Source organism: Bubalus bubalis, chromosome 3, assembly GCF_019923935.1.
Source record: "Bubalus bubalis isolate 160015118507 breed Murrah chromosome 3, NDDB_SH_1, whole genome shotgun sequence".
Lineage (NCBI taxonomy): Eukaryota > Metazoa > Chordata > Mammalia > Artiodactyla > Bovidae > Bubalus > Bubalus bubalis.
The window spans coordinates 9,372,870-9,399,955 of NC_059159.1; the positions used below are offsets into that span (position 1 = coordinate 9,372,870).

At 57.5% G+C, this 27,086-nt stretch overlaps 2 protein-coding genes across 2 annotated transcripts; one reads left to right on the forward strand and one right to left on the reverse strand.

Moving 5' to 3' along the window:
* Positions 1-4,378: 4,378 nt before the first annotated feature.
* On the forward strand, positions 4,379-11,336 carry TMEM235 (transmembrane protein 235). Its single transcript, XM_006064252.3, has 4 exons — positions 4,379-4,732; positions 6,122-6,202; positions 6,701-6,838; positions 9,829-11,336. The coding sequence occupies exons 1-4, from the start codon at positions 4,555-4,557 to the stop codon at positions 10,068-10,070; spliced, it is 639 nt and encodes a 212-aa protein (XP_006064314.3). The 5' UTR covers positions 4,379-4,554; the 3' UTR covers positions 10,071-11,336.
* Positions 11,337-13,249: 1,913 nt separating this feature from the next.
* LOC102396503 (probable low-specificity L-threonine aldolase 2) lies at positions 13,250-19,240 on the reverse strand. Its single transcript, XM_006064106.4, has 7 exons — positions 18,931-19,240; positions 17,254-17,337; positions 16,469-16,557; positions 15,839-16,024; positions 15,053-15,190; positions 14,643-14,835; positions 13,250-13,925 (listed from the first exon to the last, which is right to left on the reverse strand). The coding sequence occupies exons 1-7, from the start codon at positions 19,130-19,132 to the stop codon at positions 13,639-13,641; spliced, it is 1,179 nt and encodes a 392-aa protein (XP_006064168.3). The 5' UTR covers positions 19,133-19,240; the 3' UTR covers positions 13,250-13,638.
* Positions 19,241-27,086: the final 7,846 nt, after the last annotated feature.

Genomic DNA, 27,086 nt, shown 5'->3' on the forward strand with positions numbered 1-27,086 from the left:
GGTGACATTTATCCATCCATTTGCTTGAGTACTTAGTTTGCCGGGTTCTGCGTCCAGGGCTTGAAGTCTGTAGGGAGCTCATGGGCTGCTTGTTCTCTGAATGGTGGGAAGGCAGGCCACCTAGTATCCATATGAGTGCATCCAACGGAGCAGCAAGAAGAAGACAAGGAACTCGGAGAGCATTCTGCTTGTCCAGGAATGAGGAGGAGGCTGCCAGATGGATAAGGAAGGAACAGATGTGACCTGTGAAGGACGGGAGTGTCCATTCTGGGGACAGCAAATGCATTCTGTGATGAGGGAAAGGGGTGGCTTCCTCCCGTTTACTCTTAGTCAGTCACTGGACTCACTGGACAGACACTTGTGCATCCAAGGTGACCATAATAAGCCCTTTTTAGGCCTGTGAGTCCTGGGAGACGAGCGCGGCCAGTCACGTAGCTCCCAACCTGCATGTCAGCGCTTCCCAGCTGTGACCCCAGCCATTTGAGAGCCCTTTTTTGACTAGAACGGTGTCTTGAGAGCCTCCCAGGATGAATTCACTTCATAATGCATGCTGAGTGGAGGAGTTGACGTGTAGGGAAGGACGATTTAGGGAGGTTCATTTTCTGTTGGAGGATGTTCACCAAATGCAGTGAGATTAGTTGTAGTGTAGTTGATGCTGAGCTACTCAGAGTAATTTCACCAGTGGTTTCAGCTGCTTCCCAGTCCATCACTGGGGGCTATTTATGGCATCATCAGCCTGGAGCAGGAAGTTCATCCCTGGTCTCAGGCATCCTGTTCTTTCAGCCACTGTGAGTCAGTTCAGTGTAAGTTTAAAGAGGCCTGGGGACATCCCTGGTGGTCCAGTGGCTAAGACTCCGTGCTCCCCATGCACAGGGACCCCGGGTTTGATCCCTGGTCAGACAACCAGATCCTGCAGTTCAGATCAGTTGCTCAGTCGTGTCCAACTCTTTGCGACCCCATGAATCGCACCACGCCAGGCCTCCCTGTCCATCACCAACTCCTGGAGTTCACCCAGACTCACGTCCATCGAGTCAGCAGCCATCTCATCCTCTGTCATCCTCTTCTCCTCCTGTCCCCAATCCCTCCCAGCATCAGAGTCTTTTCCAATGAGTCAACTCTTCGCATGAGGTGGTCAAAGTACTGGAGTTTCAGCTTTAGCATCATTCCTTCCAAAGAAATCCCAGAGCTGATCTCCTTCAGAATGGACTGCTTAGATCTCCTGTCAGTCCAAGGGACTCTCAAGAGTCTTCTCCAACACTACAGTTCAAAAGTATCAATTCTTCGGTGCTCAGCCTTCTTCACAGTCCAACTCTCACATCCATACATAACCACAGGAAAAACCATAGCCTTGACTAGACGAACCTTTGTTGGCAAAGTAATGTCTCTGCTTTTGAATACGCTGTCTAGGTTGGTCATAACTTTCCTTCCAAGGAGTAAGCGTCTTTTAATTTCATGGCTGCAGTCACCATCTGTAGTGATTTTGGAGCCCAAAAAAATAAAGTCTGACACTTTCCACTGTTTCCCCATCTATTTCCCATGAAGTGATGGGACCAGATGCCATGATCTTCATTTTCTGAATGTTGAGCTTTAAGCCAACTTTTTCACTCTCCACTTTCATCAAGAGGCTTTTGAGTTCCTCTTCACTTTCTGCCATAAGGGTGGTGCCATCTGCATATCTGAGGTTATTGAGATTTCTCCCAGCAATCTTGATTCCAGCTTGTGTTTCTTCCAGTCCAGCGTTTCTCATGATGTACTCTGCATTTAAGTTAAATAGGCAGGGTGACAATATACAGCCTTGACGTTCTCCTTTTCCTATTTGGAACCAGTCTGTCATTTCATGTCCTGTTCTTACTGTTGCTTCCTGACCTGCATACAAATTTCTCAAGAGGCAGGTCAGGTGATCTGGTATTCCCATCTCTTACAGAATTTTCCACAGTTTAATGTGATCCACACAGTCAAAGGCTTTGGCATAGTCAATAAAGCAGAAATAGATGTTTTTCTGGAACATCAGCATTCCAGATCCTTTTTAGCTATAGCTAAAAAGTCCCACATGCTGCAAAGACGATAGAAGATCCCTCATGTGGCAACTAAACCCTGGCACAGCCAAATAAAAAGAAATATTAAGAGAGAGAAGAGGCCTGGCTGCAGTCCTGTTGCTCTGTCACACATAATTGGGATTTCTTCCATTAAAGTTCTCATCTGCCCCTGATTTCAGTGGAAGTGGTCGATGCTGGCTTTGAAGAGGCCTCAGCAGCCTGGTGACAGGCTTGGTGCTCACAAGTTCGGGGTTGCAAGTTGATGAAAGGAGGATGAAGAATGAAAAATAATGGATCATTCTAAGAGGTGCCTTTTCAGAACTGGGCTAGGGTATAATTTGAGTCCATTTCAAGGGAAGTAGACTGGCGGAATTCATCAGAGTAGCCTCTCAAGGACTGATACCCATTGTCTGGAGACAGTCCAATCAGTCACTGGCACATCTGGGGTTGAAACCCTGAACCAAGGGTTTGAAGCGATGAGGTGTAGACTGCTCACCTGGCCATCTACACTGCAACAGGAATGGGATACATGTCTGTTCCTCTACAGAGAGGCGGACTCTGGGGGTACAGTGGCCTCAAACAGCACCCAACACGCCTTGACAGGGCATGCAAACGAGACCTTTTCAAACAAGCTCAGGGAAAGGCAGGGGCACTGGGAGAAAGTGTGTGGAGTGTGCAGTCACAGGGTTCCTCTAGTTCTCCCTAAAATAAACACTGTCTCTCGGGACTTGCCTTGCAATGCAGGGGACGTGGATTTGATCCCTGGTCAGAGAACTAATAAGATCCCACATGCTGCAGAGCAACTATGCCTGCAATACTGAAGCCGGTGTGGTCTGCAGCCAGTGGACAGCAACGACAGCCTGAGAGTCCATGTGACATAAGGAGGATTCCACGGGCCACAACTGAGGCCTGATGCAGCCAGATAAATATTCAGAAGAACAACAACAAAACACCATCTCTCAGTCATAGCTTAAACACACAGAAGTGGTGTCCATCTTTGTCACATTTGGGTCATTACCTTCTTTCCCAGCTCCACCCCCACTCTCCCCTGCTCCCCCAGTCCCTCCCCCCATCCCCAATTTTGTAGACTGCTGCTGCTCCCAAGCACCTGCTTTTCTCTGTCTGCCTGCTGGATTCTTTTACCCTCCAGGCCCAATGCCCCCTGAGAGAGGAGGGCCTCTGGGTGGCACCCAATTTCCAGGGCGGGGGCTGGGGGGAGGGCTGTCAGGTGAGAGGGTACGGAAACCGCCACAGCCAGGATCACCCCACCCTATCCCCACAATGTGCCCCAACCCAGTCTTGAGTGTAGTGTGAGAAAGATGCGTGGCTGGCAGGATACCGGACAATTCTAGCCACTGTGTCTGAATGCCCCCTGAAAGATTATTTCAATAAGTTTGTTGGGACTACTTCTACTTCCTGATGATATTGCTCAAACCTAGAGAAAAGGGGGCCAAAATAAGCAAACACTTGGAAATGAGAGCCCTGACATGACCCTGAGTGGAGAAGCTGCTGGTGGTCTGAGAAGGACCACCCTCAGTGAGACCTCTGACCCCCATCTTTGCCCTGCATTGGTGGAAGGGGCAGCAGTGGATAGTCCAGGGACCTGGAGTGGAGGACCTCCCATCGCCCAAAACTAAATTCCCAACAGCCTCACCATGACAGCCCTCCTGCTGCCAGTGGGGCCCCTTTGTGGCTCCTCTGCCTCCTGCCCCACCAGCACCTGCCCCTGTCCTTGGAGAAGCTTTGCTAATGGTTGTGAGTGAGTGATGGACAGGCAGAGGCTAGCCTCCCAGGGCATTAGTAATTGCAACTAATAGGAAGCCAGGCTCCCTTCTGTAGCCCCTCACAAGCCCACCCGCTTTATCAGGAACCTCTGGTGGTTGATCTTGGAGACTGATTAAGACCCACACCGCTGGGCCAACCAGCAGCCAAGTGTTCCAGTGTAAGGGCTGGAGGTTGAGGGGGGGAGCTGCCTCCCACCATTCAAGCTTCCTGCTGAGTCTCCACCCGGGCTTTTCTGGCCCCACCCTCCCTCCTCAGCTTGGCTATTTGGGAGCTGAAGAAGCCGAGGTTTAGAGAAATTAAGGCTTTTGCCCAGGGACCCACAGCCAGGGACGCTGGGATTTGAACACAGCGCTGCGCCAGCCCGGCTTCCTCCTCCTTCCCCTGGGAGGTAGCTTGGCGATCACAGACAGGTGGGAGTTCCTTGTGCACCCGAGGGGCACCATACCCGGAAGAGCCCACCTGCTGCTCCTGCTCCCCATTCCCGGGCCCCCTCCCCGGCCCCGCTCCCCAAACCCCCACCTACCCCCACCCCACCCCGTGCCCCTTCGGTAGACCTACTCCCTCAGGATCCCTGAACCCCCTCTCTTGAGACTCTCTCGGGTCTCTCCACTCCCTAAGTCCCGGCTTCCTGCGCTGCCCCCACACCCCAGCCCCCAGCTGCCCCTCACCTCCTGGCTCCCTCGGCTCTCCTACATCCCACTCCGCTCGGCTCTGATCCTGGTATCCTGACCGCATGGCGCGGCTGGGCGCACTGCTCCCGGCTGCTGCCCTGGGCGCGCTGCTCAGCTTTGTGCTGCTGGCGGCTGCCGTGGCCAGCGACTACTGGTACCTCCTGGAGGTGGCGGACGCCAGCAACCACAGCGGCCACGGGCAGCTCTCCTCCCACTCGGGGCTCTGGCGCATCTGCGAAGGTACCGGCTGTCCCTCCCCCATACGACCCTTCCCCTCAGACTCAGCGGGCCGCACCCCTCCCCAGAGCAGCGCCGAGAAGACACCCCCTCCCCCGCCTGTCTGCCCTCAAGGGTACATACCCCTTCCCCCCAACTCTCTCCCTGACAGTCTGGCTGGAGGAGGGCTCAACTCCCACCGTCCAAGGGTGGGAAGTGAAAAGGAGGGGCCCAGGGTGGCCCCAGAAGGGCCCCAAGAACTTTCCAGAGCAGGCTTCCTCCACAGTCCCGTGCCCTCACCCTTTGGGGGCCGGTCTTGTGTTCCAAGCGATGGCACGTCACTTGGCAGGTGGCAGGACATCGAGGGGTGACCCGGCACCTTGTCCCTCAGCCTTGTTGGTCAGGGGAGAAAATGAGGCCTCTGGAGATGCAGGAGTCGGGGTGGGAAGAGTGGGGCTGGGGGAGGCACGGGCAGGCCTGGCACCCAGGGGCACTCAGCGCTGTGCTTGTCACTCATCTGCAGGGTCCCTGGGCTGAGGTAGGAGCCCGTGTGTCGGGGGAGGCCCGGGTGTGGGGAGCTGGGGCCCTGGCAAGACCAGGGTTCCTCATCCCAGTGACCCAGAGTTGTTTCTTCATTTCTGTCCAGGGCTCAGTCTGGTCCCTGCTCCCTGTCAGGCTCAGCCAGGGCTGTGGCGCGGGGCCCCAGTTCTCCACACCCCTCGGCCTGGCACAGGGAAGAAAACAGGAGCACCACATGGCTTCAGACCTGAATGCAGAGAGGCAAGGGCTCTGTCCCGTTTAGGGAGGGGTGGGCTTCCACACACTCCTCAGCTGGGGACCTCACCAAGCTGGGACCAGCCTGGGGGCTTCCCCTGCGCAGGACATGCCCAGGGTGGCAGGGATGTGTGGGAGCATGTGTAAACGTGTGTGTGTGAGAGAGAGAGAGACAGAGCCTTCCTCAGAGCTACCGGGGAGGAAGGAGAGCACAGTTGATTCAACCGCCCCACAGACAGCCTAAGGCTCCAGGCGTTCACGACTTGTGCATGTGTGTGCGCCCTAGTGTGTGGCCGGAGAGCCCATATTGCATGCCCCTTTCTCATGCAGGCATAGCCTGGCCTCCATGTGTGAGCAGGCCCAAGGAGGGCCTGAGGGCATTCTCTTTGCAGTGTTTGATATTTTTCGACAGGCCTCCATGTAGCTATTATTTGCACATCATATAAGCAAAATGAAAGGTCTTGAGCCCTCCAAACCCATTTGAGCCCCAACTCTGAGTTCCAGGGAAGAAACTGAGGGCCCTTGGCCCGGTGGAGGGTGGTGAGAGTCAGCAGCCCACCTATCTCTGAGAAGTACGGTGGGTGGGGTATACCCAGCAATATCCAGCCCATCAGGCTGTGCGTTCTTTCCACTTTTTAGGGCACAACAGCTGCATCCCCCTGATCGACCCTTTTGCCAGTGAGAGCCTGGACACCTCTACTTCGATGCAGCACCTCATCTGTGAGTGCTGGGGTGGGAGTCACGCCCTCCTTCCTTGACCTCCAGGCAAGGCTCAGAATCCCTCCTCCTAGACCCACAGAACTGATTCCAGCTAGACCCTGTGTTGCCCAGAGGACATTTCCATAGTTGCTTGAGAACTTCTCCTGACTGGCCTTGGCCCCCCCAGGCTCTGCTGTTAGCTTATAACCACAGATGCTGTCTCGCCCTCCCTGTGCATCTTCTGGATTCTCTTTTATGTTCCTAAATGGGTCTACTCAGTGGGCATCTCCCACCTGGTGAGTTGAGGGGCATGTGTCTGCTGCCCCTGTGCCAGGGAGGGTCGGGTGGTTACCATGGAGACATCACAGGGAATTAGATGGCCAGCTCCTCCTCCGGCCAGGGCCAGAACAGTCCCATGTGTCCTACGAAGGAGGACGTTCAGGCACACAGGGCTCTGAAGTGCTCTGCTGAACCTCCCTTGGGGGCCCGGTCTGTTCCCTGAGCCCCCTCTCCTGGCAGTGCTGCACCGAGCCGTCTTGGTGGTCCTGCCTGTGAGCCTCGTCCTCATTGTGTGTGGCTGGATCTGTGGCCTCCTCAGCTCCCTGGTCCAGAGCATCCCTCTGCTGCTCTTCACTGGCTGCTACTTCTTGCTGGGGGGTGAGTCCAGGGGCTATGGGGCTGCAGGTCCTGGGAGTGGGGTTCTGCCTGTCTCACTGCCCCAACCCCTGGCTGCTCTGAGCCTAGACCCACCCTGGGGATTGAACTGCAGCAGGTGAGGCGTCCTGGGTGGCACTGGGGCCTTTGGAGGGGCAGGAATGCTGGGGCCAGAGCCAGGGACGGGGGTCAGGAGCCCCGAGTTGAGCTGCCAGGAGCAGGAGGCACGAGCATCTCCGAGGTGAGCCCAGGATGTGCCCTGCTGGACCTGCATGAGGTGGGTGGGATCAGCCCCCATCCATTCCCCTTTCCTTCCAAGACCATCCCAGGGAGGGGGCAACATGGGTAGGGGTTTGGCATCAGCCAGGCAGGCCTGAGCATTAAGACAGGGTGACACAGGGCCTTGGATTCCTTGGCAGTGACCCCAGCGGAGCCAGGTCCAGACTTTGACTAGTAACAGCGTGATCACTGACATTCACGTAGCCCGCAGGCACTGGGCCCAGCCCTCCCTCAGGGATGCAGTGACAGATGCAGGCCCTCGGGTCACAGCTTCCTGCTGAGATGTCTGAGGATTCCCTGAGCTCAGCAGGAAGCTGGTCCTGAAATCCCCATCACTGTCTTTCGGGGCCATCTGTCCCAGCCAGCCACCTGGTGTCCCCAGCTGCCCAAGGCTGGCCATCATTGACTGTGGGCTGGAGGCTCCTCGGGTCAGTCCTCAGTGGCCCCTCCTGTCCAGGGCCGAGGCCTGAGCTGAGTCTGGCATCCCGGGCTGGCTCTCCTGCCAGGGCTGCAGCAGGAGGACCAGACCACACTGGCCGGGGCTCCCTCCTGGGCAGGCCTGCTTCCTCCCCAGGGGCTGCTGGGCCCTTTGGGAGGCTTGGTCAGGAGGGAGTGGGTGCCAACTGCCAGGGGGCTGAGCCGCCTAGGTGTATGGTTCAGAGAATGAGAACAGGAAGAATCAAAACATCGGCCCTAGCCTGACCCCAGAGACTGTGTGTGTCCAAAATCCAATTAAGAGGACCTTGGGAAGCCACTGAGAGGAGTAATTGGGTGGGATTGTAACCAGGAAACCTGGCGGTGACAGGAATCCTCAGCATTGCCCTTGGACCCAAGGCACCAGGCCAGCGGGCGGAGGGAGAGCCTGGAGGCAGAGCCAGGGCCACTCCCCTGCTCCACGGAGGGCAGACAGTGGGCCGGGTTCCAGGAGCACCCCGTCTGCTCCCCTGCGCCGGGGTTGGACTGGCCGCTTTCCTTGCATGGCAGGCTCCTGGTTGAAACAGATCCCCTGACGTCACTGTCAGGAGCCTGCCCGGGGGGCTGCAGTGGGGCCAGGGCCCCAGCTTTGGGGGCTCGGAGTCAGGACTGTCACACCAAGGGGACCTTCGTGAGGCCAGATCACCCCAATCCCCCCCATTGTCACTGCAGAAGGGGGAGGGACACGGAGGGTTCTAGGTCGCTGCTGGCTGGGCCCTGAGCTAAGGGCCTGGGGGCACATGGAGCCTGGGGTGATGAGTCCCATGGCCATCACCTGGCTCGAGGCTCCAGAGCCAGCCAGGGGAGAGGCCTGAGTCATCTCAGGAAGTCTGAGGTTCAGAGCAGTCTGGCAGGAGGCGGACCTGGGCACCTCAGTCCCCAGGAAGAGTTAGGTGTTCCAGGTTGGGGTCCAGCTTGGGAGCTTACTCTAGCAGAGCAGCGGGTCCTGCCCAGAGCCAGGCTGGACGGAAGTAGCTGGCAGCTTGAAGAGGCGTGCTCAGCTGGTGGGGCAGCCTGGGTTGGGGAGGGGGTGGGACAGGGGGACTTGGCTGGGAGCTCTGACTGCTGTAGGCTGAGACAGAACTTCTGTTTCTGGGGCCTCAGCTGCACACAGTTCCCTGAAGAAGCCTGAGGGATGTGTTCAGCACCCCCACCCCAGCTGGGCACTGACCCCAGTCCCAGAGCCCTGCAGTTGATTTGGCTTCACAGCTTCCCAAAATTAAATCCATAACTTCTGTGGTGGCTCCAGCCAGCCCTAGGCTGATGGAGGCCAGTCCATCCTTCCCGTCTTTGGTCAAGTGAGGAATCCCAGAGGACCTGAGTAAGGGGCAGGCAGTGTGGGGAGCCCAGGGTCTGCCCCTTCTCTGGGTCCCAGTGAGATGCAGACCTAGCCCCGAAGGTTTGCCTCGGGCCTTAACTGGGCAGTGTCCACCATGCACCCAGGATGTGCCTTTGGAGGTCCCAGGACCCCACCTACATTCCCGGCAGCTGGCACCAAGGGCAGGCCTTGACATCAGCCTGCAGCGGTGGGACAGAGGGCGGCTCTCTGGGCTGGCCCCCCGAACCTGGGTGGACAGGCAAATGTCCTGGTGCCCAGCTCTTTGCTTGCCCCGACCCCGCAGGGTCACCATGCCCTAGGTGCAAAGCCAGTCTTCTTCCTGCAGAGATGCAGGGTGGGAGGGAGGAGGGTGTCCTCGCTTGGGGACAGACTGGGGTCATGGGATCTGTAGGAAGGGCCTGAAACTCAGACCTGGGGAGGGGACAGGGCCTCTGAAAGAGGGACTGAGCAATGGTCAGGAGGGGAGGCTGTGGGCCAGTGAAGTGGGGAGGGGAACTGCAAGGAGGAGGGGGCCAGAGGTGCAGGTCAGGGGCCTGGCTCAGGATGTCTGGCCAGAGCTCCAGAGCTTTCCACGCTTCCCGGCTGCCAGTAGAGGCCACTGGCTCTGTGTGTGTGTGTGTGTGTGTGTGTGTGTATAACTCCAGGGGCGATGGGAGGGGGCTGTGTATTCGGGGGCATTTATGTGAGTAGGGACTACCTATTGGGGGTGTAGGTAGTACTGTTTGCAAGGGGTTTTGTAGGGTGAGGTCCTGAAGTTTCAGGACTGAATTGGAACCTCCATCCTCCCAAAGGCCAGTGGGCACAGGCCATGTCTACTGGACCACCGTGCCAGGGTCCCAGGTAGGGCAGGTGCCCTCAGCAGGCAGATGCACTGAGTGGTCACTCTGCACCTCCTCCCCAGGCGCCCTGACCCTGGCGGGGGTCATCATCTACATCAGCTACTCACAGCTGGCCTTCACAGAGACGGCCCGCCAGTACGGCCCCCAGCACATGCAGGACGTCCGCATCAGCTTCGGCTGGTCCCTGGCCCTGGCCTGGGGCTCCTGTGCTGCGGAGTCACTCAGCGGCGCCCTCCTGCTCACAGCGGCCCGAGCCCTCAGCCTGGGCGGGCAGCCGGGCGCCCCCCACTCTGTGGTCATTTGAGTCCCAGGCAGGCAGGTTGGGGGAGAGGGGCTCCATTTCCCTTTGCACCTCCTGGGGTTTGGGGCAGCCGAGCCTGAGAGGCCGTGGGAAGGAGGCTAGGAGCCCTGTTCTGACTGTTCTGCCGGGCTGGAGTCCTGGCTGGGAGTGGGCCCTAGGGTGCGTGCGGGGTGGGGGGTGCGGGGTAGAGCTGAGAATCCAGGCTCCTGTTGCTTGATGTTTGGGGGGCTCCCCTGCCCATTGTGCCTTCAGGGACTAACTGGTTTGGCCTCTTCTTAGAGGTGAGAAAGGCGAGACCCAGAAAGTGGGATCAAAGGGACCAGGGACGGCTGTGGTGGTAGTGGGGGCGGGGCGCTGCAGGCTCTTGGCTGGTCACCGGGTCCCCTTGCTTCTCGAGGCTGTGTCCTGTGCCCGCCCCTCCGCACCCGTCCTGGTGGGCCACAGCTGGCCCCAGTCCTAGGGACCTGCGTCAGGCGGAAAAGCTGCCCCAGGCCTCAGAGGGGGCAGTTCAAGGGAGAAGCAGATATCCGTCAAACACTCTATGCCAGGCCCTCACCAGGCCTTCCATGCCATGTTCTGTCCTCCCCCCGCCCCTCCCCAGGGCAGCTGTTGGTGGGGAGGAGACTGAGGACTGGGGGGCCTCTTGGATTTCCAGGTGCAGGGGGGGCAGAGGGGGTTGGGCATATCTCCACCCCCTTGTTTTCAGGTCTCTTCCTTGTCCTGGGGCCGGTGCTCCGGGAGCCCACCCTCGTCTGTAGTTCCCAGAGGGATGTCTGTGATCCCATGTGGGCCCCTGGGCAAGCAGGTGTGGAAGTCCTGTGGGGTGGGGCAGCCATGCCAGGGTGGAGAGTGAGGGGCTTCTCTACCAGGCGGGGCGGCTGCCAGGGGCAACAGAGGCCAGAGCCTGGAGTTTTGGCCGCAGGCTTGTTGAATGGAGGCAGACCCAGACCCAGTGTGCCTCTAAGGGCCAGACAGACAGGAAGGTGGGTGGCCTGCCCGTGACACGTGGGTGTCATCATGGTCTGTGAAGGCTGAGGCTCCTTCCACTCTGGGCAGGACCTGAAGACCTACTCAGCGTTTGTTTGAGGCTCAGGGCCCTCTTGAGTCTGAGGTATGTGTGGGGGTCCATGGCAGCGTCTCTTACCTTGGTCTTTCCCCTTCCCCAGTCTCCCTTCATGGCTGGAGGCAGGGTGGTTACATGAAGCTCGGGACCATCAGGGGCTGGTACCATCTGGGGAGTCCCCCTGAGGGACAAAGAGCGGGGGCGGGGGGGAGGGGCTGTTAAATGCGGGCTGCCGTTCCTACCTGTGTTTTAGGGTCTAACATTGTGCCAGTGTGTCCATAAATAAATCAGCTTGTTCTGTGTGCAGTTGAACCTTTATTCACTTAAGATAATACATGCCCATGGCTTACAAACAGTGCAGGGGAAGCCTGTCACCAGGTCTGTGTGTGTGTGTGTCCATCCATCCAGAGACATCCTGTGCATGCTGTGTGTGTCCGTCCGTCTGGAGTCGTCTTTGGCAGACTCGGTCAGCTCTTTCTCATTTCTGGCCGGCACAGGCAGGGAGGACCCCCGGGGCCTCACGTTGGTTCCAGGGGCTGGCTCTGTGGGCAGGCCCTCTCAGCTTGGGAGGCTCTCCTCTGACCTCTCCCTCCTCTCCCACCGCAGCTGGGGCTCAGCAGTGTGAGGGTTTAATCCTGGGTGGACCAGACACACATGGGTGAGCCTCAGATCCCAGAACTCCCTAGGGTTGCGGCGGGGGAGGGGGGGGCACTTGCCCCTTCCCTCTCTAGAACAGACCTGGCCGTGATTCAGAGATGCCAGCCCAGGAGAGCCTCAGTCTCGGGCTGGTGAAAGTCCACAGTGGGTGCCTCCCACTGGCCCTGGCCCCTAGTCCGGTCTCCACTGCAGCCTCCTGAGAAGCTCCCGGAACTCCTCTCCCTAATGCCTGGACCACAGAAACCAAATGATAATAAAAGGATTATCGCTGTGGGGGAGTAATTTGTTACCAAGTGTTGGATTACCATTCAGTTCAGTTGATTACTATTACAGTGCACGGCTTCCCCGGTGGCTCACATGGTAAAGCGTCTGTCTACAGTGCGGGAGACCCGGGTTCGAGCCTTGGGTTGGGAAGATCCCCTGGAGAGGGAAATGGCAATCCACTCCAGGACTATTGCCTGGAGAATCCCATGGACAGAGGAGCCTGGTAGGCTACAGTCCATGAAGCTGCAAAGAGTCGGACACGACTGAGCGACTTCACTCACGCACAGTGCACATTTGCAGGGGACACTGCAGAGGTTTAGAGGTGCTGATTTTCTTCGGATTCTCTGTTATGGTCACCTTCTCACACAGGAGAATGATTCTGGGGCCTTGGGGAGTCCCGGATGCTGCATTTCCCAGAGTATAGCCACATCTAGATTCTTCTAAGGAGGGAGGCAGGGACCTCCCTGATGGTCCAGTGATTAAGACTCCAAGCTTCTACTGCAGGGGGCCTGGGTTCATTCCCTGGTCGAGGAACTAAGATCCCACATGCCACGCAGTATGGCCAATAAATAAATAAATAAAAATAAGGGAGGGAGGCAAAGAAGGCCGGTCCTCAGCTTCAGGCTTCCTTGGCCCACCACGGATGCCTTTTCTCCTGTGGCTCACGCTCACCTCCGTGCCTCCCGTCCAGGTCCTCTCCTAAGCGCCACGCCTACACTTCTGCTTCTGGCAGTTTCTAACTACTCGTGCATGGGGCTGAAACAATGTTCTTAAACTGACGTATCCCCTACCCTCACAAAGCTATTCCTCCTCCTACGATACCTGTTAAGGGTTTTCTAAAGCACTGACGTGATGGCCTATCTCCCCTATTTTAAAAAACCCAGATGCAGCTTCATATAAATGTATATATACATACATACATATCCAGAATGAAATATGCAAAAAAATAGGAATAGTGGTTATTCTTAGGTGGTTTTTGAAAGTATATTTTGTCCGGGTCTTCTGGTTAACCTCGGCAGGAGCGTTGTATAGATATATTCTTTTTATTTTATATTGGCATGTAGCCCATGTGGTAGTTTCAGGTGGACAGCAGAGGGACTCAGAGGAAGGTGGTCTTAACCACCGAGTCCCTAGAAAGGAGATCCAGTCCAAAATTATGTGCTGTAATGACATTATTTTGTAAGCAAAAAGACAGTTATTGTTTTAAAAGGTAAATTTATTGTTTAACAAGTCAGACGATTGCAAGGTAAAGCCCCAGCCCCCCACCAGGCCACCCGACGCCGGCGTCCCTTTCCGTGTCCTCTTGTCCTTCCTCCTGCTGGTCCCCAAAATGCTCTCATGCCCCCTGGGCTGTGGTGGGTGTCCCACCTGTCCCAGCATGCTTGGGCCCCCATCCCAGACACAGCAGCACGCGGGGTCTGCTGAATGAACAGGTGGAAGGCATCACCCCACGTGTCACAGGAGTGAGGGGGTCCCAGAAGGCCAGCAGATAACAGGGGTGTCATTTTACCGCCTCTCCTTCCGCCTCCTCGCTGGAGATACCTGCCCTCGTCACCTCCGTCCATCCTAGCCAAGGCACAGGGTCCGTCACCCCGTCCGCAGGGTCCTAAGCACGAACGCCCACTTTCCCAGCGCCAGCTCCGTGTCCTGCGCGGAGACGTCCCGGTGCCACACGGCGCGCACTGACCGCTCAGTCCAGGGGAAGAGCAGCACGCGCACCGCGTGGCCGGTCTGGGCCACCTCGTCAGCGCTCACGGCCTGCAGGCGCTGGCACAGCTCCTCAGGAGGCAGCCCGTCCACCCTCACCATCACCATGTTGGTCTCCACGGCGGTGGGATCCACAGAGCAGACGGGGGACGCCAGTTCCTGGAGCCCTGGGCCCAAGTCCTGTGGTGAGTTGAGCCCAACCCCAGAACTGTACAGCTACCCCTACCACCCTGGCCTTGTCACCCAGGAAAGGCAGAGGGCAGCCCAACTGTAGAGGGAAGAAAGGAGGGAGCCTTAGTCCTGACCTGGGCAGACTTGGCCCTGCTACGTTTTAGCTGTGACCTTAGACACATTAGTGGTGACTCAGATGGTAAAGAATCTGCCTGCAATGTGGAAGACTTGGGTTCAGTCTCTGAGTTGGGAAGGTCCCCTGGAGAAGGGAATGGCAACCCACTCCAGTATTCTTGCCTGGAGAATTCCATGGACAGAGGAGCCTGGTGGGCTACAGTCCATGGGCCGCAGAGAGTCGGACACAACAGAGTGACTAACATTTTCTTTAGTCAAATCAATTAACCTCTCGGTTTCCTCATCTGTAAAGTGGAGACATTGTGGGGTTGTGAGGATTCAACCTAGGTTCAAGGCTACATTCTGCTGGATCCTGCAGAGAGTTACTGACCCCTACTGGGTGCCGACTAGTCCAGGCCCTGCACTGGGTGTGGTCTGGTAAAGCCCTCGTTCCCTGGATCCCACCCCTTCTGGTTTGGTGACTGACCTTCACCTACTTGAGCTGGAGGGATGCACACCTGCTGGGGACTTGGGCCCTGCTACAGGGGACCCCCAAGGACCACCCTGGGGCCAAAGGGAAGTGATGGGGTATCAGGCACCTCTGGCGAATCTCTGGGCATTCTGGTGGTCCCTCTGCAGCATCTCCTCGGCGTCAGCCAGTCCCACCAGGGCAGCTGCGGCCAGCACCCCTGCCTGGCGCATCCCTCCACCCAGGGCTTTCCGGAGGCGCCAGGCTTCTTCAATGAAGTCCTTGGGTCCCCCAACCAGGGCCCCCACTGGTGCACCGAGGCCCTGAAGGAAGAGAGGAGTCCTGCCCGCCTGCCCATAGGTGTGCATCTCTGTTCTCGGGGCTCTGGAGGGGGCAAGAGGGATGTGGAGGGGCAGACACTGTGGCCTCATTAGGGGAGGGGGTTAGAGGACCCAGGGTGAGCACCTGCCTGCCCAGGAGCCCCAGGACACAGCTCAGCCTCTTGCAGTGGGCACCTCCACCCTCCTGTAGCTTCCCTACCTTGGAAAAACAAAAAGACACAGAGTCGCAGTGCTCCACGATGCGGGCAGGGGGCACGCCCAGAGCCACCGCGGCGTTCATCAACCGCGCCCCGTCCAGGTGGATGCGGACCCCATAGCGTCGGGCCAGCAAGTGCACCTGCAGGCAAGACGCAGGTGGGGTCAGAGGGGCTGAGCTGGGGGGAGAATGGGTCTCCAAAAGGTCACTAGAAAGTCACCGGGCTTGTCTCCTGGAGGAAGGACGAAGGGTCTGCGTGGTTGGTGACCAGCTTGGCAGTCACTCTGGGTCTGGGCCTGGGCCGTCCTCTGTGAAAGGGGGTCGACGATAAGGGCTTTATCTCCTGTTTACGGCGGGCTCACTGCAGGCCAGGCCACGGATGCCTCGTCCTGTCTAAGCAGCACCACAGCCCCATTGGAGGGGAGCCCTCAGCCCTGTTTCCCAGGTGAGGGTGAGCTGGCCCTCAGGCTCTCGAGGGGAGAGTGCCAGCGCTCAGTCCTTGCACGCTGGCCGTAAGACCTGGCCAAGCTGGTGCTGCTCGGGGACTCACCCCCAAGGGTGGGTCTCTGCTCTTTGGAGGAAGGTTGGAGCCCTGGGGGGTGTCTACACTGGGCCATCATCCCCTTTGCAGCTGCATCTAGAATCACACCCGTGTCTCCCAGAGCAGTTCTGGCCACTGATGGGCACACAGACATGTTTCAGAGGAGACTAAACCCCAGCAGGGGACCCAGGGGACAGAAAGCCAGTAGCTGGCTAGTGCTGGGGGCACAGCGGTGGGGCTGGGCCTACCTGGCGTAGGTATTCCATGGGGAGGACCCGGCCCCCCGAGCTGCTGTGGGTGTTCTCCAGGCAAATGAGCTCACAGACCGGGTGGTAGGGGCTCCCAAGGCCCCGTGTGACCAGCCTCTCCAGCTCAGCCAGGTCCAGGGTGCCGTGGGGCAGGTCTGGGAGGGGGTGGGAGTGCACCCCTGCGATCTGCAGGTGTGGGGGGGACAGAGGATAAGGTTCAGGGATCCAAAAGTACCTCCTACCCCTGTCTTGTCTGCTCCTCCCCAGCTCTGGGCCATGGAGGCTTCCACTTGAGCTGTAGCCATGGGCACAGACATCCCAGCCAGGGAGGATGGAAGACACCATGTTTGCCTGAGAGGTTGGTGTCCCTCCGGCCTGAGCGCCCAGTGCACTGAGTGCCCACTAGGGGGCAGCAGGCATACAGCCAGCATACAGGCTGCAGGACTGAGCCTAGCCTGCCCCAGCGTGGTCAATCTGGGAATGGCTCTCCTTCCTGCCTCCCCCAGAGAGGCCACCGGCCCAGCCATTTCTTCCTCTGCAGGTCCCAGCCTGGTGCCTGGGAAGCAGGTTCCCACCACAAGTGTTGAGCATCCTGTGCTAGCCCCAGGGTGAGAGGTGCTGGGTGCTTACCTGAGCCACCCCGCCCTGCTCATAGACATGGAGGTGGCATTCATGCCCCAGGAGGAGCTGGGAGCCCCGGCGCCGGCAGTGACACATCACTAAGGTAGATGGGGTGGGGGCAGTGTTGGCATCAAGTGTTGGCAGACTGCATCTGCCAGCTGAAGCCTGTGGTCTCGGTGGCCGCACATGCGGGTCCAGGGGGCCCTCAGTCAACCCTCTGCACCCCACCTCCTCCTGGGCCATATCCTCCCCGCATCTGTCCCCACCCAGCTCAGCCAGTCTGACCCTCAGGGCCACAGGCAGCTCCCAAGTGCCTTATGCCAATTAGGAGAGAGCGCCCCTTTAAGACACCTTCCTGCCATGTGCTGGAAAGCATCCTACTAAGTCCACAAGTCTAGGCCTGTGGATCGTTGGGCCCTGCACATTCTGTTCCTCCTCCCGATTCTCTGCAGCCCCCCTGCAGAGTACCTCCTGCAAGGGGAGGCCAGCCACAGTGCTCCCCTTTGAGGGCTCAGCAGCCCAGGGCACAGCATCAGTCAGGTGCCAGAGGAAACAGAGGGCACCAACTGGGAAACCAGACCGCTTGATAAAGAGGCAATTTACAAAGGTGTGGCAGCCTGCAGGGAAGTCACGAGGTTCGGGGGCGAGACCCCCAGCAGGAAGGGGTGAGAGAAGGGTGTGGTATGGGCTCCAGATGGCTCAGAGCGCCACTGATGTTCTCACAGCCCCCTCTACAAAAGCGAGAAGTGTGGAAGGAGGGCCTGGGGGGCAAGTGAAGGTCGCCCCGCGCTCACCAGAGATGAGGTTGGCCATGGTGTTTGTGGGCACGAACAGGGTCCGCTCCACCCCAAGCAGCTCTGCAGCCGTGGCCTGCAGCTCTGAAGCAGGAAGGGATGGGGGTAGGGGCCCCATTAACAATGGCACTTTTCAAAGTCCTCTCCTAACTGACCCCATGAGCCCCTTGTCCGCATAAGGACATCTTGCCCAAGGCTGTGGTGAGTGGCCAGTCCGGACGCCAGCCCCAGTCTTCCAACTGCAGTCTGCGGTCTGGGTGGCTGCACATCTGGGTTCAGGGGCCCCTCAGTCAACCCTCTGACCGCCTTCCCCCGCACCCCCGCCTCCTCTTGGGCCGTGTTCTCCACCCCTCCCCCCCCAACATTGAAACTCTGTGGTTTGAACCCTCCTGTCCCACCCAGACCTCACACCTGTCTGACTTCCTTTCCCATCAGTCCCTTGCAGGTGGGGCCCTGTGGTTTCTCTGCTGACTTCCTCTCCCAGAACACAAGGACAGGAGCCCTCAGAAGGAGACTCTGGGGGGCTGGAAGGGGGCGGGACTTCCGGCTCCTGCTTTAAAGCTCCCCTCCCTTTGCCATGACATTCAAGACCAATGGGATCTGGCCTCTGCCTCCCCTCCAGGAACAAGGGTGCTGTCCTACACCCCAGCTCCAGCCACATTCCCCATCCATATCCTGAACACCTTTCTCACCACTATGCTGCTGCCCTGGTGAGCCAGCACTCTCTTCCATGCCCGGGACTAGGGGTAGAGCATCTCATTCATCTTTGAAGAGGTTCCTCCACAAAGTCCCCCTTTCCTGTGAGTCCCATGTTTCTCCTCACCCACCCCTAGTCTCCAAGGCACTCTCTGTGGATGCTTTAACCCCAGCACCTCCCTCACCCAGGGCGATGACTGTCTATGCGTCAGACTGCCTGATGAGCAGTGGGTCAACATCTTTGAAGTTCCAGGACAACAGTGGGTGTCTGCTGGATGCTTGATCAGCCCCATCATTACCTGACCCCACATCCAGGCCCTCAGGGCTAAAGCCACGACCCCGCGACTTGCCCCTGGCACAGCTGACAGTTTGTACACACCCCAGCAATAGTAATGGTCACTATGGCACCAACCCTCAAACCAGGGTGGGTGGCAGCAACTTTCAACCATCTTGAAAACACTTTCGAGGTTTCTAGAACTCACACCTCTAGAGGAGCAGCCTGTGGAGAAACCCTTTCTAGATGGGTTTTCTGTTGTTTTCATGTGGGAAGGTGGTGGGTGCAGGACAATAGCCAAGGGTTCCAGAGTGAGAAGACCTGAGTTCGAGTCCTGATTTGCCGTTTACTCGACGTGGGACTTAGAGCACCTGGCCTAGCTTCTCAAAGCCCTCCTCTGCAAGATGAGATAACACCCACTCTCATCGTGTCTTGGGGCCGCACTTCAATGAGCACACAGATCGCCCGGCGATCCTGTTAACTTGCAGATTCTGGCTCCGGAGGTCCGGTGTGGGACCCGAGACTCTGCATTTCTAACAGGCTCTAGAGTGATGGGTCAGACTGAGCTGCAAGGAAACCGAGCGCAATGCACGGCCTGCAGCTGAGCCGCCACCCCGAGCCCCGGGCCTCCGCTCCCGCCAGCACCACGGACAGCGCCCTGGGGTCGCCGCGAGGACCCCCGGCTCCGGCCTGCACGCCGGGCTCACCGCGGACGGTGGGGTCCTCGCCGTAGTCGTCGTCCCCCACTACGGCCTCGGCCATGGCGCGCCTCATGGCCGGCCCGGGCTTGGTCACCGTGTCGCTGCGCAGGTCCACCACGTACGTCAGAACCTCCGCCAGGCTCCCAGACCTCCGCGCCCAGAAGACCCGCTGCCGCGGGGTCGCGGCCCGGGTCAGTCTGCGGAGCATGGCGGGGATAGTGCCGGGCCCTCCAGCCCCGATCTTCCTCGGCCGGATCGGAGTGGCAGGGCTTTCCAGACTTCGGCCGCGATTGACCCCGGCTGGCCGCAGGGCCCCGCGGCATGCTGGGAGTTGTAGTTCAGCTTTCGTCGCGGCCGACGCTGAGCGCACTCCAGAGGCATCCTGGGAGTTGTAGTTCCGCTTTCGCCGCGTTCGGCTCGGAGCGAACTTGGACTGAGGGAGAGAGAGGAAGGGTTGCGCGCTTACCCATGAAGAAACAAAGCCCAGGCAAGTTTCTATTGAGCAGACGCTCATGTGCGTTTTTACCGTGTGTCCAGGACTGTCCCAGACACTTTACAAGTGTTAAAACAGTTAAGCCTCCCAACAGCTGTCCGTTGACCAGCGTTATTATCACCCCATTTTACAGATGGGGAAACTGAGACGCACAGAGGCAATGAACGTGCCTAAGGTCGCTTGGCCGGGAGCGTCCAGCTCTAACTGGACTGTGCTATGTTGCCCCTAAAAAAGTAGCTTCCCATCATCTACTTTTTTCAATACAGATTTATTGTGCACCTTTTGGTGCCAGGCATTGTCTGGGTGCCAGGCAGAGGGATACAAAGATGATCCCGAAGTCTGAGCATCCGACTTCAGGGGCATAATGGAGGTGGAATTAGGGGGGTGACAAAGAGTCCCCTCCTCCGTACCCACTGGCCCTTGGTGGGGGAAAGGGTGCTGCTTCCACCCCGGGCCAGTGTCGGGTTGGGGGGTGGGGAGTGGTGAAGGGCCCTGACTGACTCAAGTCCCCACTTAGCAGGTGGGTGGTTTTGGACAAGTCAATTAACCTCTCTGCACCTCAGTCTCCTTAAATGCAAAATGGGCTGTTTTCAGAATTTGATGACTTAAGGGTTTTTTTGTGCTGAGTCTGGCGCCTGGCTGGTAGTAAATGCCACAGATGAGTGTTTTCTGTCTTACTTCTGCTGTTTTATTGTGGTTACTGGTCACAGCCCAGGGCGCTGGGGTTTGGTGCCGCTGCTGTGGGGTGCAGCCCGACTCCGCCTGGACTGGGTCTCCTACAGGGTTGACCGTCCCTCGGCCGGGGAGGACCGGCCTCTCTCTGGGCGCCCGGCTCCACTAGCAGCTCCGATTCCCCAAGTGTGGGCCACAGATGTCTCTTCCTCATGGGAGGAGACCGGACCCTAAGGACTGAACATGACCAGAAGAGGCACCCACAGCTCTGATCAGGGCAGCCCTCAGCAAAGAGGACTCTGACACTGACCTTCATCGGAGCTCTGACGTGTGTCTGCTCCAGGTCAGGTCTGGGGATAGAGGAGAGCAAAGTAGCTTGCCCTTGGAGTTAAGTTCTTTGGGATGGGGACATGATGCTGCCTGTTGGCTCTGGGAAAAGTTGCAACAGGCCTGGCTGAAGCATCAGGGCAGGCTTCTTGGAGGAAGCAGTGATTGGCTGAGCTTGGAAGGCAGAGCAAGGTGTTAATCAGACAAAGGCAGAGGGAGAGTGTTCCAGGCAGTGGGAACAGCTTCAGCAAAGGCTTGCACTCAGAGGCAGCTGGAACATTTGAGGCCTGAAAGAGAAGGGAGCGGGGGTGGAGATGGAGTCCTCTCCCCTGTGCCTGCAGAGCCATCGTGAGAGGGCAGAAATCGCAAGTCCCTGTAGGATCTGGGGCCCCAAGGACACCCATCTAAAGGAAAGGCCCACTCTGCCCTCCCCAACTCCCCCCTTGGTGCTCTGCGGCCCTGACCCACAATCTCCACTGAATTCCGGGCCCTGAGAAAACAAGCCCCTTATCTCAGTGTCTGGCTCCAGCCCTGCTGCTGGGAAGTGGGGGATGGGGGGCGGGGAGTAGAGGCCTCTGTGGGAAGGAAGGGAGGGGCTGGGGCAGTGATGGTGGCTTTAGGGGGAGCAGGGAGAAGGGGGCAAACAGCTGGATCCCCAGGCACCTCCCAGCCATGGCAGAGCCACAGAATGGCCTTATGTTTGCGGGCATTTCACCTTCCCTGCTAATCCTCACTGCAACCCTGGGGGAGAGGGATTAGGCATGGGCCTCAGAGCTACCCGAAAATGCCACCAAGGTGAAACAGCTGGTCACCAAACTGGGCCTTTCTCCTCCCAGGGCAGAGCTGTTTCCTCAGCGAGCTGGGCGCTTCCTGGGGAAAGTTGGCCCCAACAAAAGTTGCTTCTGCCAGGTGGCTGCTTATCACCGCCTATCTTGTCCCAGGGCACCTGGGCCACCCCCTCCTTGCCCAGTGGTGGCTTCCCCAGCGTGAACGGAGCAGGAAGCTTGGGCTATCGTGGGAGAAGGCTGGGGGCCCTCCATGGCCTGTTTCTGAGGCCTCATCATGGGGGCTTGCTGTTGTTCAGTTGTTAAGTTGTGTCCGACTCTTTGCAACCCCATGGACTGCAGCACGCCAGGCTTCCCTGACCTTCACCATCTCCCAGAGTTTGCTCAAACTCGTGTCCATTGAGTCGGTGATGCCATCCAACTATCTCATCCTCTGTCTCCCCCTTCTCTTGCCCTCAATCTTTCCCAGCATCAGGTTCTTTTCCAGTGAGTCGGCTCTTTGCATCAGGTGGCCAGAGTATTGGCGCTTCAGAGACCCTCTGACCAAGACTTGGTCTCAGGGAGTTGTGTAGGCACATGCATGTGTGTGAATGTGTCTACGTATGTATGTATATATGTATATGTGTATGAGTTTGTGTGTGCATGCATGTTGGCATGCCCAGCCAGGTATGTGTGCACTGTGCACATGTGTGTATACTCGTGGGTATATGTAACTGTACTAGTATTTGTTATGCGCATGTATGAGCACACCTCAAGAGATATTGCCGGTTTGCTTCTAGACCACTGCAATTAGGTATCGCAAAGTGTGTTGCATGAATGTTTTGGTTTCCCAATGCACGTAAGTTATGCTTACACAACACTGTAGTCTTTTAAGTGTGCAGTCGCATTATGTCTAAAAACAATGTACATACCTTAAGTAAAAATATTTTATTGCTAAAATTGCTAACCGTCATCTGAGCCGTCAATGAGTTATAATCTTTTTGTTTTCTTTTTTTTGGCTGCACAGCAGGCAGGATCTTAGTTTCCGATCAGGGACTGAACTTGTAGAAGTGTGGAGTCTTAATTAACCACTGGACCGCCAGGGAAGTCCCAGTGAGTTGTAATATTTTTGTTGGACAATTTAAAACATTTCGAGAATTACCCAAATGTGACGCTGAGACGCAAAGTGAGAGTGTGCTCTTGGAACAATGGTGCTAATAGACTTGCTTGATGCAGGGTTGCTGCAAACCTTCAATTTGTTAAAAAAAAAAAAGATAAAAGCAATATCTTCGAAGCTCCGTGAAACAAGGCGTGCTTGTCCATATGTGTACATGTTTGTGTGTGGGCGTGTGTGTGTATGGGCATCCAGGTGGTGCTAGTGGTGAAGAAACCATCTGCCACTGTCAGAGACACAGATTTGATCCCTGCGTCTGGAAGATCCCCTGGAGGAGGGCATGGCAACCCACTCCAGTATTCTTGCCTGGAGAATCCCATTGACAGAGGAGCCTGGCTGGCTACGGTCCATAGGGTCTCAAAGACCCGGACATGACTGAAGCAACTTAGCACGCACACACGCACGTTTATATATGCCCGTGTGTGTGTACTGGTGTATACGTATGTATGTCTGTGTGCATGTATATATGTGTGTGTCCCTGGAGTGTGTGAGGTCCAGTCACCCCATTGGTAAGCCAAGGACAGTCCACAGCTCCCAGACTAGGATGAGAAGCCAGAAGCCCGTGGTGCAGCCAGCATTGCTCGTCCCTCCCCAGCACCCCAGGTCACTGGGCCGATCCCCTTCTCTCCTCCTCAGCCCCCTCCCCGACTGTGAACCTGGAGGCCTGGGGTCCTCTCCTGCCTCCATGCAGACCCGCCCACTCCATAGCCACTGCCCTAGGTGAGGCCACATTGGGCTCCTGCCCCTGCCTCCACCCCCGGGATGCAGCCCGCACTGCCCACCCCCGGCCCCCCTCACCCCACCCCCTACCCCGTCGCATCCTCACAGCTGTCTCCCTCACAGTGCTGCAGCCCTTTCTGATTCCCCGAATGCACTGGCCTCACTCTCACCCCGAGATCTTTGCACCTGCATGCCTTCTGCCCGGAAACCACCCCCCGCCCCCCAGCCAGTGGCACGTGTCTCTGGTTACCACCGTCTCTGTTTTCTTGTCTCAGCTGAGACGCTCCTTCTGGGAAGCACCCTGACCCCCTTCTAGCAGAGAAGGGAGGTGGCTCTCCTCTGGGGTGTCAGTAGGGTCTCTTCTCACTGCCTGCAGGTTTGGGGAGAGGTCAGGACGCTCTTGGCCTTCGAAGTGTCCTGTGTGCCCAGACCAGCAGCAGCCCCCCAGTACTCCGTGATTTCAGTTGAATGGATGATGAGGGGGCAATGGCCCAACTTCCCTGACCCCGGGGACCCCCATGCAGTATGGACACTGTCGTGGGAGGCAGGGAGCCCTGTCGGGAGCTCTGACCGTGGAGGGCTACAGGGCCCCTGTGCAGGAGGAGGCAAGAGTGGGTGAGGAACACATGCTGGGGAAAGCTGGGGGTCTCCGAGTTAGCCCCTTCCTGGCCTTCTAGAGGTGTCTGTCCCGCGAGCAGGGTGAGGATGGTGGGCAGGTTTTCAGGGGAGTGAGATATGAGTCCTGGGGTGGCTGCCTCTTGAGGTACCCCCAGGCCCCCTGGCTCCTCTCCAGGGACAGGATCTCTGGGGTGTGGGCGTACACTTGTGCACACACACACACACACGCACGTGAGCCAAGTTCAGTGTGCATATTCCTGTAACACTGGGTCGCTGGCAGGAAGTGAGCAGTGGGGAGGCTGCTGCTGGGAACCCGGGGCTGGCCCCGCTGAGATAAAGGGAGGCCGCAGATTGGAGCTGGAGATAGCGGCCGGGCCGTAAACAGGTTGGGGAGATGTCCTTCCCATCGCATCCCCTTGGCCCTGAGCCTGCAGGATCCACACGGCGCTGGCCTGGGTCCAGCCCCACAGCCTGGGAGTCGAGGGAAGGCTCTTTGCACCATCATCTCTGAAGACTGGGAGGTGGCAAGGGACAGAGCGCTGGGCCTGGGGGCCAAGGCCATGTTTGCTCTTGGGAGGGAGGGTGGGGGCTGGGAGGAACCAGTTCAAGCCCTGTGCCTCCCCCACTGGGGAAGGAAACGTGACATGCATTGGAGGGGTCCCCTTCAGAACTGTCTCTGCATTTCTGAACAGGGTGGGGGACCAGGAGAGAATGGGAGCCATGGGAGGCTGCACCCTACCAGTCAGCAGGGGGCTCAGCCGACCACCCACAGTGAGCTTGAGGTTATGGTAGCCGGGAGACCCCGCGCTCTGCTGGCCAAGGGGAAACCATAGAACTTGCATCCTCATTCCATGAACTCCTGGACCATGAGCGCCAGGAACAGGGCTGGGTGCAAGTCTGTGTGAGGAGTCCCAGTGCCCGGCACAGTGGGTGCTCAGATACACTTGTGTTTTTGAAAAAATAATGAGCTGCCCACACAACCTAATACAGAAAAGTGCATGAAGCATATATGCACAGTTTTACAAATACATATAAAATGATCTCTCATATCATTGCCACTCAGATCAAGACATAGAACATAGCCAGGATTCCAGAAGCTTCCTTGCCATGCACAACCCGTTCCCTCTGCCAGAAGCTTTGCTGCAGCCTGACTTTTATGCTCATTACCTGCTTTGCTCTATTGTTTTGCCATCACCCTATTTCCTTAGTTAATAGCTAGCGCTGCTAGCTTTTGGATTTGCTGTGAATTTGGGGTAATGTATGCCTTAAATCCCTGGAGACGGGATAGGCTACCCACTCCCATATTCTTGGGCTTCCCTGGTGGCTCAGATGGTAAAGAATCTGCCTGTAATACGGGAGACCTGGGTTTGATCCCTGCGTTGGGAAGATCCCCTGGAGGAGGGTATTCTTGCCTGGAGAATCCCCATGGACAGAGGAGCCTGGTGGGCTACAGTCCATGGGGTCACACAGAGCCGGACACGACTGAGTGACTGAGCGTGCATGCGTGCCATTTTCGATGCTCCAACTGTCAGATTCATCCGTGTTGCAGCTGTAGCTCACTCTTGCCACAGCTGTGTGGTTTTTCCACTGTGTGCCAGGGTTGATTTCTCCACTCTGCCATTGGGGGACCTTTGGCTGTTTTCAGACGTGGTTTCCAGACAGCCCTGCTGTGAGCAGGCACATTCACCCTGGTGTTATTTGGGGCACAAGTGCGCACATTTCTGTTGGACACACGCCTGGGGAGGAACTGCTGAGGCTGCGATCCTTATCTCCTCACTAGACCCTCCTGAGCCTTCCCCAAAGTGGCCAACGTGATTTACATGCCATTGTTCTCGTTGCTTGCTGTTCTTGCCATCCTCCGCATCATCAGACTTCAAAACTTTAGTCATTCTGGTGGACATGTGGCTGTTTCTTGTGATTTTAATCTGCTCTTTCTGATAAGTGACGAACTTGAGCACCTTTTCTTAGGTCTTAACCATTCAGATTCCGCTCCTATGAGGAACTTGATAAAGTTCTCTAGTTGCTTCGTCAGAGTTATTTCCATATGCTGGGTACTAACCCTTGTTAGTTATATGTATGGAAAAAAAAAAGTCCCCCTTTTATGGCCTGTCTTTTAACTTTTATGGAATTCTTGCTAGATCACAGGCTCTTTGTTTTCTGTAGTTAAATCTGCCCCCCAGCCTTATGATTGATGTCTTGTTTAAGATCGCTTTCCTTTCCTCAAGGTCGTGATGACACTCTCCTCACTGTCTTCTGAAATATGGGAGTTCTGCTGTCTCATTGAATTTAACCACTTGCTGGTGCCGTGGTGTGGAAACTGCACTCCGGAGAGAATGTGCCTGTGTGACATGGGGGCTCCGTCCTCTCCACCCCGGGGTGGCCTAGGCTGGCAGTAGGGGGCTACCCGAGTCAGGGCGGGAATCAGAGTATCCTGACTGGGGGAGGCTGGGGAAGGTCTTGGTCAGAAGTGAAAGAGAGGATGGGAGGCACGTGCCACCAAGGCTTTGGGAACAGAGGTGGCCTTGGACAGGCCTTTCAGCTCTGTGACCCTCGTGGAGGTGGGAGGCCTCTGCTGCCTCTCGGGCCCCCCCCAGAGTGTGCAAAGTTGGGGGCTCAGCCTTTTGGGATTGGAGGTGCTGGGTCAGCATCTGACCCCTTCCACAGAAGCACCCACACTGTGGGATCCCAGGGTCGGGCCACAGGGAACTCTGGGTCTTAAGGGTTCTTCAGGGGTCTGGGGAGTCTATGTGGTCGGGGGCACAACAGCCCAGGGTGAAGCCTGGCAGGTGGACGGGCAGAATGCTGGAGTCCAGGGAAATCCACTGGGACAGTACACCCAGGGTGCCCTCCATTCTGCGAGGAAGCAGCCAGCCTTCCAGGAATCGCTTTGGGGTGGGGAGCAGGGAGGATTGTGGGGGGGCCAAGCAAGCCCAGGGCTGGGTCCCCACTTCAAGTGTCTCTCCTGGTGGGGGGTGGGGCTGGGTGTATGCAGACAGTAGGGGCAGGAGACGTGGGGGCAGCGGGGGACATAGCGTTGGAGACCTTCTGAATTTCAGGCTCCACCAGCTGGGGCCAGGGTACCCTCTGGGCACCCCACCTTCCCAGGCCACCCCAGCTCTGGCTTCAGCGAGAGCAGACCCTTACACTTTCTGCCCCACCTGCCGGCCCCAGGCCCCAGCTGGGCCCCATCAGCCATATCAGGCCAGAGTTGAGGGCCTGGCATTATTTACTGCGGCAGCTTCCTCCTCCTTCCAGTAACTTATCCTCCAGCTCCAGGCAGCTTCTGATCAGGCAGCAGACCTCTAATCTCTCGAATCTGCTCTCTTACCGGCATCAGCCTCTCGCTTCCTGTTACTCAGCCCCGGCCGAGGCATGGGGTCAGCTTTGAGCTGGC